At 36.7% G+C, this 12,579-nt stretch overlaps 1 protein-coding gene across 1 annotated transcript in view; it reads right to left on the bottom strand.

Moving 5' to 3' along the window:
* The window catches only part of GABBR2 (gamma-aminobutyric acid type B receptor subunit 2), a gene marked incomplete at both ends in the record, with an annotated part of 465,867 nt that overhangs the window by 188,197 nt on the left and 265,091 nt on the right, over positions 1-12,579 (bottom strand). The window contains one exon of the mRNA XM_082281997.1: positions 8,277-8,337. Within this exon, the coding sequence (XP_082138123.1) occupies positions 8,277-8,337 (61 nt within the window). The remainder of the gene's footprint in view (positions 1-8,276; positions 8,338-12,579) is intronic.

Genomic DNA, 12,579 nt, shown 5'->3' with positions numbered 1-12,579 from the left:
CTTTCATTCCAGGGGTAGGGGTACATTAACATCCATAGTAAGCTTTAAAAAACGTTTTGCCTAAGTCCAAAATGTCTGGGGTGTGGCTGTTGTGGGTTTTTTAGACTCCCAGACCCTGTAAAAGAAAGTCTGAAAAATGTGCTTATTCTAAGTCAAAATATGTGGTTACTGACTCTTGGAATAGAGAAATGGAAAGCTGCTATTTCCTGAACTGGCATCGCCACTTCATTTCTTTTCAAAAGGAGAGTGAGAAATTTCTGTTGGAGCAAATCAGTAAAATTCAATGAAAATAAACAGAGAGATGTTTATCACAGATCCATTGTGGAGTACTACCAAAGGTCAGACATTTAGACAAAATTCAAAAGATTTCTTCCAAATCTATTAATTACATGTGCTCATTTAAAGAATCAGAATTCTTTAATTTCTGAACCAGGGTCCAGGGATTATATATTGAAATAGATTGTTTTTACAAAAAATAAAATGACAGCTTAGAGAAATAGGTGCCAGCACAATGACAGCATTATGTTCTACAATTTGAAATTAAATAAGCATTTGTAATGGCAGAAAAAACCAAAACTATGATCAGGATGGAAAAAAGGGGACTAGTAAATTTGAAAAGCAACTTAACTTTTCTGTTCCATTAATAAGGAGCTAATAGCTCGACTTAAACTGCTTCTGTGCTCTCAAAGTTTTAGTACAAATGCCTATATGAATTCTGCAGCATAAAATTCACAACTGCCTTTGGTTACCTACACAGTGAATAAATCCATATTCACTGTTTCAAAAGAATTATTCCCTTTCCATCTCCCTATCTATAATAGATCCACCTGTCAGAGATGTTTTCTCATAACACTGTGATGATATTGCCTACCATCCCTGAAGTAGTTCTATAAAGGAAATTTTTGTCAAATATACTTTGTTATAAGATTCCACAGATTCAGAGATCTTTTAGGCTTTGTAAGATTATCTTTGTATCTCTAGCTTACAACTATACAAACCTTTGAATGCTGGCTTGGTGTACTACTCAACAATATTCTGTTTTGTCTGCTCAAATAGTAATGTCAAATAATAAATCTATGTCCTTTCAGTGGCCTAGATAAACTTCATTTTCTTCTTTTCCATTCATCAAGAATTAAAGTTATTCTCTTTCACGGTTCTGTATATCTTGGGGAAATATTTGAACCAAAAGTTAGGGATGATGTCATTGCAATAGACTGAATTCTTTATTAATTATGCCAAATTAAATATTTTCCCATAATATATATCAGAATTTCACGGGTTTCTTGTAAGTCTTATGGCTCTTTTTATCCTCATGTAGTGTATTACAAATTCTTCCAGAAAAAGTGTCTTTCTGAGATGCCAAGAGGAGAGATTAGCCAGCACACATCTGCAGAGAGCAGCAGGTCAAGGTGGCCCCATAGCCCTCAAGAAAACCTCTGTCTCTCTTCAAAAGACAGGGAGGACTGGGTGGTGACAAGGAGGGACAGCACTGTACATCACCTGAAGTGGAACATCTGAACAAGTTAACTGTTGTAGAAGTAGGATTCTGAATGCCAATTGGAAAAAAAAAAAGTTCAGTTTAAATTCCAGTGAAAGTCAAGGAGCTCTGAAGGAAAAATCTAACAATTCTTTCAGGTCCTTCTTAGACACTATTTCTTTAGTTGGGTACTAATTTCTGTTGACTTTTTGGAGCTGAATACTTCAGTCTTTGGTAGAAATGAATTCTAGTAAAATTGTTTTCCATTGCTTTTCAACTTTTTTTGTTTGCTGTCACATTTGAAAGTTAGTCTTTTTTCTCGGTAATTAAGACACTTCCTAAGACATTTTTGCACAACACAGTGACAGAGACTTATCAGATCCCGTGAAACACTTTGTGCCTTGGAGTATGCTGAATGTACTGAAGTGGAATCCTATGAAAATGACAGCTTCTTCTATAGTGCGTCTGCTTGTCCCAGTAATAATTATTTGCACTGTTCAAACCACCTCTCAAGGGATGAACTGCTGTGTAAAGCACAGTCACACACACACACTGAGAAGCAGGTCTCCCCTGCTCCTCAAATGTGCCTGGGGCAAAATAAAGAATGCAACTCTTCCCAGCAACCCTGTCATGCTCACTGCAACTTTGGGTGGCACAGAAGTACCCAGCTAGCCTGAAATTAGTTGGCTTGAATGCTGATAGCTGCAAAGCCGTGGCCTCCCATAGCTGTGCTCCCAATGGAAAGGTTACCTACCAAAGCACTGATTTCACTCCTGAGCAGATTTCCAGCTTCCAGTCTGCTCCATGTTATTGTTGCTACACTGCTCACAGCCCCGCAGTTGGCCTGTTTAAAGCTAGCTCAGGTAAAACAAACCAAACCAAACCAAACCAAACCAAAACAAGCTGCCATGACGACCAGCAGCTGCATATCAGTGTCCCCTTCCAGCGAGTCCTCCCTGGCCTTGCAATTTATATCCACACAGTACTGATTGCTCAAAATGAGGTGACTCTACTAACTCCCCACACTTAATCCCATTAATCTTTCTTTGTAAATAGTACCCTAAGATCCCTAACAATTTCTACAACTCTTATCTGTCCTTTCTCCAGTTTGACAGCACAGGTACACAACTTGGGCACCTGAATTTCAGTACTTTTTTTTCATGTTTATTTATAAAAACAAACCAAATAACACAAACCCCAACTTCTAATAAGTAATGACAACAGATTACAAGAGAAATAACTGGCACAGGGGGAAACATTACTGCTGGTAGGTATGGAACAGAACAGAAATTGAACAGGAATGTGTCAAAAAAACCTGACAATAAAAGGGGAAAACAGCTGTAAACATATATTAAATATAAACTCCTGCATAGTTTCATCTGACGGAGGACTTTATAAAGGTACATGGGATACTGATATTATATATTATAGGTGATGCTCAGTGCTAGTGAACATAACACACAAGAGAAAATGAATATCAGTATACAAATGCAGCTGTTGATACTAAGTAATTAAGAGCATCAAGGATGAGGCCTTGGACTTATTGTGGTTGGTTCTTTGAAAACATCAGTGCTGTGCTCTGCCCTTTCACACTGGTGGCCAAAGAGGCAAAAAGAGGATGAATGTGTCAAGACAGAATATTGTGAAAGCAGTTAAAATAATGCAGAAAGGTCATTCAGAAATGTGAGGTATGGAGGTGGATGTTTCAGTGTTGTGTGTAGCTGTCATTAAGCTCTCACAAAAAGGGAATAAGAATATCAGGAAAGGTAGAGGCTTATTAGAATTATAGAGCAGCTTTTGATGAAAAAGCTAAATGGATAAAAAAGACTTGCATTTCTAAAAAGACTCATTGATAAGAGAGATCTGTAAAACATGAACAGTATGTAAAAAGTAAGACACAGTTATTCCTTGCTTATCACATTACAAGAAGCGGGGTATGCCCCGTGAAATTTTAAGACAGTTGATTTAAAACAAACAGATGGAAGGGCTTTCATCATTACATCCATAATTATTTTGTGGAACTCATTGCCAGTGGATGTGTTGAAAGCCAAAAGTATAAATGGATTCATGAAAGACATGACAAATTGATAGACAATAAATTCACATGCAATAATTAAACCTTATGGTCCAAAGACACCCTCCAGCTCAAAAAGTCATGAAAACACTTGCCTTTTGGATTTCAGAATGTAAACCATGCACCTGTTCTGATACAGATACCCATAACAAAGACTCATCATATACTTGGGAGATCCCCGCTTCAATTCACTTTTTTCTCCTCAGCCTGAGGAGAACTGTAGTTTTCACCTGTTTGCATTTATACTTGTATATGGATAATGATTTTCACTATTTGTCCTGCTAAATCCTTGTACGACATAGAAAAAGAAATCCAGACTGGTAGACCAGAAGAAAAAGGGTGAGTGGCCCTGACACCTATTAGCAGTTTGATACTCACTTGGCTGAGGGATCCAAAGATTTATATTCAAATAAATTGAATTTAAAGGAAAAAAGAAAACAACAGAACACAGAACCAATGCTGGAAGAGCAATTAAATTTTATGTTTTCTCCCTATGAACAACCTAACCACCAGTCTAGGGTGACATCACAGCGTCCATCTATCTATCTACCTACCTATCTCTGAGTTTTTGGAGTTCTTACTAAATATTTCCTATTAATTGGATTATATTCCTTCAACATTATCACAGAAAAAACATCCAGAGACTGGTTCTTTGGGACATATGCTGGATAGATGTTTAATATTAAAAGAAATATTCAAAAGCAATTAGTCACATTATTTATATGAGCCTTTATGGAAACAAGAACCAACAGTAGTTAACAGTATGATGGACTGTATTAGAGTAATAGAAGGAAACTTTTCCGGGGTTGGATCGATGTCCCTGGAGAACAAGCTATTGTATCTGTGGATGATTCTGCAGAATTTCTTATGCCTCCTTCACTGAAAAAGTTGAGGACAGCAAAATAGTCAGAATAAAGTAGATGAACTGAAGATCCAGGAAAGCAATCCTGGGTTCTTGTGTACCTTCCTCTTGACTGTAGAGTAGACATTTTTTTGTCTACTTCTTTTGATTAAACTCAGAGAACAATATCTGGGGCTTTTCCTGCAGAAATTCAGTAAGGCTTTTTCTAAGAAGACCAAAGGTGTTACACTTGATAAGTCATGCTCTCCCTCTTGCTTGGTGTACAGATCAGCTTTCAACACTAACAAATGTCATATCACATTACGTGGCTAAATGAGTTGAAACCCTTAAATTCTTCCCAGAAAGATATGGCAGGTGACCACCCACTTTCTTAAAGTTTTTTCCAATATGCGGACTTTTTTCCTATCTACACAAAGCATGACTTACACACATTTCAATTGTATTTGTTTACAATTCTTTGATTTTCCTTTTCAATCTATTCCAACACAGATGCCTCTTAGGTTTTCTCTGACACCTGGCAGAAATAGCCATCTGACTGAAAGCAAGGTGCCTTCTAGGCTCCAGTCAGATTAATCAGAAAGGATCTGCCAAAGTGAAACATTTTGAAGGACAGGTATAGAGCCTGTCCTTGAAGCCTCCCGTATCATGACAATCTACAATCTCAGCTTTGTTACTGCCCTCCTTGCTCCCTGCTATGCCCACAAAAGTTGTCAGGACTCTTTTTCAGCTCTCACTAGATAAAGGATTTTGACCATCTATTTCAACTACATTCTGACTATGAGAAGAGTTCCTTAATTGCACTTGTGGAAAAACAGCCATTCATTCAGAAGGATGCCAACTTCAAACATCAACTGGATATCTCAGCCAGGCTAACAGTCTGCTCTTTATTTACCAGTAAGGTAGGGAATGAAAATGCTATTGCATGTGCTCTGTATTCTCTGTTGCATACTAAATCATTCCTGGGAGGTATTTGTGATCTATAAAGCAGCAAGTAGTTTGGTCACAGCTATCTCTGGCACCATCTGTTTGACCACTTGCAAAAGTAACAGACTGCACAGAAGCTGAAAAAGAGGCATGACTAGCATGAGTTTGGGAAAAACTGTATCTCGATCCAAAATTAAACCAGCTATTTAGAATTTCATCACAGCGTGTCAGGCGTACTGCAGTTGCTCTCTGAACCCTCACAGGCTGGTTTTTCCTTGTCTCTGGCAGATGTGGCTGTCTGTTTTTCCATAGCCAAAATGTTTGCAGATAGTTTCATTAAAACAAAAGTTTCCAGCAAAGAACAGAAAATTTAGCTCCTGAGACTGCCCAGATGATTTTTCTACCCAAGCAAATGAGGAACAGAGATTTTGTCCATATTCGGATAAATGATTACCTATTTATCTGCTTTATTTTTCTGCAGTGAATTATTTCAACTGTGAACGACTGTGACAATCTTCATTTAAACTATTAAAGAAACTATAAAGCTGTGTAGATGAAAAAATTACTCTTGAGGTATTCCAAAATACTATGTTTGGATAATAAGCTACTAATACATTTAATAGAAGCTATATTCATAATTACAACTAATCTTACAAAAGCATTTACAAGACATCTTTGATGTGGTCTTTTTTCCTTGAAATCATCATGATTTGTATTATATTCTAAAAAAACCCCACTTTAACCAATGAGTTGTATGTCTCATGGTCGATAGCTCCTAACAGCTATAACTACAAAGGAAAAGTCCATTTACCATTTTAAGCACTGGACTTAATTAACTTCTTTACATTATTAGGAACTTTCCCAATAGTCTAACAATTATTAAAAGTTAATGAGAATGTTTCAGAAAGCTTCCAAACCAATAAAGGATTCTTTTGAACAGATTAATAATGTCTACGATTATACCACAAGTATTGAATATAAAAGCTTTGAACAAAAACAATACCAATAAAAGAACAGAAAAATCCTTGATAATATTTAGAATATAATTTGTAGTTAAAAAAACCCCAAACTTTTATCTATGTTGTTATACTTTCCTTATTTCAATTTCTCATACATTTTTGCACATTCTCCTTATTTCCAAAATGACTGAGAAATTAACAAAACTTGAGACAAGCCTTAAGATGCGTTGATAGGCTATTGCTTGCATGAGGAGAAATCCAGCCCTCCTCTGGCATTTCTCCATAGGATGCCTGAGTTATTTTTTTTTCTGTAGGTTAATTGGAAACCTTTGTTTGATGATCAAAATACTCAGTATGTGCCTGAATCACTTCTGAAATAGTAATTTTGCAATTTCAAGGAATTTTAAAAGGAGTGGCTGTCTCCTGTGTTTTTACTGATCAAACAATATTTCAGCTGATGGTAAAACCATTCGTGTTAAGTAGTATCTGATATGAAACTGAAAATGTTATAAAGAACCTCACTCTGAATGGTTGGAAATAAAAATCAGTATAAAATCAGCTATACTGGACTTCTACTGCTCCTCTGGATTAGTTCAGAAGATCTATATTGCACCCCCCCATGGTCCCCAATCACATCCTTAATGTGCAGATGGAACATGCCAAACTTCCTCCTCACTCTGGGAGGGTATTTGTAGCTGCCTTAGGCAAAATGCATTAGAGCTCTACCAGACTTCTGAGGAATAAACACCTCTTGTAAAAATTTTTCTCATGATTCTTTCATGTGGCTGTAAACACTGCTATTGTGAAAAAAGAAGGTGGGGGGAAGGAAGAAGAGGAAGCAATCAATATTTATCATTAGTGTTGAGCAAGAATTCCTAAATTACATTACCGTGAGATGATGTCTGCAAAGTTTTAGTGGGTCAAAATGCTTCCGGGAACATGAATTAATAGCATCACTTACAGTTGTGAAGGCAACAGCAATTCTGAAGATTGCTTCAGTAATTTAGAATGAGTAACAACAGATCCCCTCAAGTGCATTGCTTTTCATTAATAATAATGTCCATACAGCAGACAATTTCTGTTCAAAGAATGAGCCTTTGTAACTTGGTCAGCAGGATTATGTTTAAAGTGATCTGAAAACAAAGGGAGAGCAAGCTCTCTCTCATGCATCGTATGAAAAGAATTTGCCAGCTTACTACTACCCTCACGAGACCATCCAAATGCAATCATCTCCTGTTTTATCTCAGCCTCAGCCTAGGAAAAAAACTGCATGAATTGCATTCTATAAACTGCAGAAACAACATGAATCACCATTTCTGCAAAAACCTGTCCCAGCAAGTGCCTCATCCTGGGCTGCAAATGGCCCCTGACAAATCTCTATGGCATCGTTTGTGGTCTCTGCTGCTGAGACCATTCCCTGCAGGAGCAGCTCAGGCTGAGAGGATGCAGCAGGCTTGGTGAGTTGCGCTGTGGAGCGTGTTGCCTCCAAGGGATGGGGTCAGCAGTTTGTGTCCTCTGCACACTGAGGGACTGACTCCTGAAGCAAGTTTTAGCAAGCAGTTGCAGAATGTCAAAAGTGAGTTTTCAGAGAGCGCTAAAACTAACTTGAAAGAGCTGAACAACAAAAATCCTCTCTGAATTCCTTTTCACACCCAGTTTTAAGGAACAACTGTATTAAGAAGTGGATGTTTAGCTGACCAGTAGGGTTTTTTAAACAGCTGTTGGTTGCTATAAATCTGTAGTTTCTATAAATATGTGGATTGTTGTCAAGAAAAATTCTCAGAAATACTTCACAGCACTCAAGGTTCAGAACACAGTATTTTAAACAGGTAACAAAAACTTAGTAAGTTCCTTTCTGCATCTTCCAAGTAGTTCCTTTTCAAAATAATTGTACATACTTAGAACATCCTGAAACAAATGTAACGGACACAAAAGTTTGAAGCTGCATACGTAATATAATGAAAATTGCTTACAACCTACCTTGGAATTGAGTAAATTTGATGGTTCCCATCCTCTCTCCATTTCTGAAAACAACTTCACCCTAAATAAAACAAATAAACACTTTAAAAATTAAATCTCTCATAATATAGTTTTTCATTACATTTTAATTTTCCATTACCTATTAAAATTACCAAAGCAGTGTTTAAACTCTGAAGATAGTAGATTCAACCAGATTCAAAATAACTCAAGAACACCACCTTATAGCCTTCTTCCACAGATTTCAAATGGCCTTAGAAAGGTGACCAGTGTTACCATCCACTTTTCATGGAAGGAAATGGAAATACAATAAAGCCAGTAGCATATTGAATTTCAGATGATCAGAGATATGCAAACAATTGATTTTCACTGTTTGTTTTTATCAAGGATACGTAAAAATTTTCGAAGATCACACAAGAAAAAAGTTTTTCATTTCATTCATCCATCATACAGTTGTCCAAATAGCTCTATAAGCTATTTATCTTATCTTATATACTTATCCTACTAGATTATGGATACCAGTAGCTCCTGTGGCTTGGTTCTATACCATACCAATATGTGTGTTCTAGTATTCATTTTAATTGTAATGTCTTTAAATCAGTACTACCATTTGTGGTGCTACACACTGTTACTTGTCAATATAATGGCCATGTAATGCTGAAACCTCCTCACATATCCCTAGGAAATTACTCCCATCTTTCTTCCCATCTTTCTGGATTAAATTAAGAAAAGGTCTTGTTAAATTTCCTCCTTACTTCAGCTATTTCATAATTGAGCATGAAAGAAGAAGGTTTCACTCATTTATGATAAGTATTTTTAATATTTTGAACCTGCAGTGGAGAGCTGAATGCTGTCAAGAGAGATTGCTGCTCTACTTCATCCCTGGTTTGGCTTATTAACAGCATCTCCATAAATCGTTGTTTTGCAGACATCAGAGTAAAGAAACCAAATGGTAAACCTGTGAGGCTACAATACATTTCTCTGTGCAAGCCTGCCACTTTTAGGATGACCCTTTATGGTCACTGAAGGGATGCACTGAAGGCCTCTGAAATACTGAAATCAGGTCCCTGCAGGAACAGTACAACGGTTTTGTAGAACAGCACACTCACCCCGCAGTTTTCTGCAAGCCACAAAACACCATTTCCCTTTAATAAATAGAAGAAGCCTTAAACAAGTATAAGCCACACTGTGCTAAGCTTGAAGAGCCAAAAGCCCCAGTCTCCTGGCTATTTTATGAAAAATAAGAGAATTACATTTGAAGTAAAAGAAGTGATATAAATAGATAATAAAATGTTGAATTTAATTTTAAAAACTATAGCAATGCTAGTAAGAAATAAGCCAATCAGTGTTTCAGAAACCTGCCCTTAGGATTTATGTGTTGATTTATGGCATGAGAAATGAGCTATAATCTGTTGATATTCCAGGGCTCATGTCAAGCCATTTCTTTGCTATTGAGATAACATACCATAAGATTTAGCTAGAGAGTTGTATTCTTTACACTTGAGATTCATAAATTACTAAAAGTGTTTTTTCTTTATTTAAAGTAGTGGACATTTGAATAACAGATATTATTCAAATTAAGATGCAACGTTACAAAAGCCAATCTTAGCACTATTTCATCCTTTCTTTTTACCTCACCACACACTGCAGCACATGGGTCAGTACAAACTGCAGTTCATGGTGGGACACACCGTAAAACCCAGGACTTATGAAATCCATGTGAATATAGCAACACACAAAATCCTCTTATGCCTTCCATTGTGTTTTGGTGACATTACATAGGCATATTTTGATACTTATTAGCAAAAGGATCAGTGATTGTATAGAATTAAAGAAAATAATGGAACTAATGTTAATATTAACTTCTTCAGAACATGATCATCAAATTAAAAAATATTTCTTGATCAAGTCAGTGTTTTATTTCAAGAGATGTAAAATCCTGAACAAGCATTTAAATCAACTGCACAATTAAATAACTTCCACTTAGAATAAACCCCACCTTCTACTATATATCAAATAGTTAATAAGCAAAGCTTTCCTCTTCCATTACACACAGGTCACCCAGATGGAGACCAACAGAAACCACACTGGTGTCTTGGTGCCTATTTTATTTTCTTCAATCTACCATCTAAATTTTTTTTCTTTCTTTAATAGCTGTGAAAGTGAATGCCAGAGTAAATACCAATCTGCCCAGCTGATCTGTCCAGCTTTGTGGACAGGCATCTTCACAATAGCAATGACCCTTGAAAAGTTGATGGGAAGGAAACAGAAAGTTTGTGGCTTGGATTCCAACAGACAGTGATGCAAACAGAGGGTGGAAGAGGAGCTGGATGAGCTCAGTCTGGCACAGTCTGGCACCCCTGGATTTTGCTGCTGGTGTGTACAGCCACTGCGGCACACGGCATTTCAGCTTTTTTGGCCCAAATACATCCCTGCATTTGGGATTCATTGCAGCTGCATAATTCATCATGCAGCCTTACACAGGTGTAATTTATTCAGTTTTCCTGAATGTACAACTACCCTTAAGTATAAACAATACTAATCTCACATTGCAAGATAAGCGGTGCGGACAACAGAAATATAGAAGCTTATGTTGTAGGTTTCTTAGATTTTTGTTTATTTGTGTTTGTTTGTTTTTGTTTGTTTGCTTTTTGATACATCTCTGACCTGCTTCCCTTGTAATTCTTTGGCCTTTTTTTGCTTGTTTTTCTCAAAAAGCTACAGTGCTTGAATGTTCTTTAAAAATGATGAAAACCAGACCAAACATTTCAACGGCGTCCATCTCAAAATTGCTACATAGAAGGATATCATCTCCCCATTTCTTCTGAGTACCATCATCTTTTTTGTGCTCTGTTTTACAAACCTAATATTGATTTATGTACTTCATTATACAGAATAATCGTTTCATCCCCTTAATAAAAAGACAGTCTCTACCCTCCTTGTGTGTGGAGTCTTCCCCTCTTATCTTAAGTCATTAGTCCTTTATTTGTGGTCAGAATAAGAAGTCCACATGATCCGTTCACACTTACAAATGATTAGCCACCATTAGATTTATTTCAGACACGTGGGACTTCCCCTGTCTTCACAGCAGTCATTTGTCCCTACTTGGAAGGAGCTATTTGTTATGCTTCTATTTTTTTCCCTGGTGGTTAAAAAGTAGGTATCGTTGCTATATTATGAACATGTCATTAAGCTCTTTCTGAGCTACAAAGCACTAGAATTTATTAGAATTTTCTTTGCATTATCTTTGACAGTATTGTTATTTGGCTCTGGACATAGGGCCATGCCAAACTTACAATTCTTTCATTCTTCATACACTGAAGTCCACAGTCAGGACAATTTTTTATTCATATCTTTAGTTTTCTTCATCTTCTTCAATCAAATTAGAGTTCAGAAGTTTCTTAACTGCTCTCAGTCAGGGCTAGGTCTACACTTTGACCACCATTTAATTTACTGTGTATTTTCTCCTGCAAAGTATCTCAAATTCAGTAAACAGAGAAATAAATGCATAGCATTTACTTTATGATTTTCAGTACTATCCCTGCAAAAAATGTCAGTTTTAGACCATGTTTACTTCCTTCTTGAGCAGTCTTCCACCACATGGCACCAAACAACTATTTATTCAACTGTTTATCATATACTCAGCCTACATTTGTTATCTTATTGCTTGTTTAAAAGGTCATAATTATATATTCAAGCTAAATTGATAACACAAATACCCCTTCATCAGAGGAAAGACCATGAGTATGTTGACAGAAACACCATAGATGGATGCAAGATGGTTAAATACCACAAGACTCCTGTGCCCTGAGTGTTTTCCAGCGGGCCAACACATTTCAGGACACTGCTTCAGTTCCATGTCACTGTCCAGGAATCTGGGCTGCTCTGCCCTATAGACAAGTCATCTCCTCGTATAACAGTGTTTAAACCCTGTGGCTTTCCATGAAGCATCTGAGCCTACACAGTCAAACCTGCTCCATAAATGACCATTGGTATTTTCCCAAAAATAAATTAACTCGGTCAGTTTTGGGATACTTGAGTGAGATATTTGATATCAAGCAAACAATCTAAATAAATGCATGCAGAAATAACTGAAAATCAGTAGGATAACTATGACAACTGAAATAGTATTTTATATAATTTTACATATTATTTATATATTTGTATAATATATAAAACTAAACCTGTCTCTTTAAGTTCTGTGACATATGGTGAAATCGAGGTGTACTTCTGAACTTGTAGTTTCCTTATTGGACTACCTCCAGTAAAAGTAGAAGGCAAGGAAGGCAAGCACCCCAGGACAGGA

The sequence above is a fragment of the Coloeus monedula genome (genome assembly GCF_965178545.1).
Source record: "Coloeus monedula genome assembly, chromosome: 1".
Taxonomy (NCBI): Eukaryota; Metazoa; Chordata; class Aves; order Passeriformes; family Corvidae; genus Coloeus; species Coloeus monedula.
Note: the sequence above shows the minus strand (reverse complement) of the source record. Positions and strands in the feature narration are given on the sequence as shown.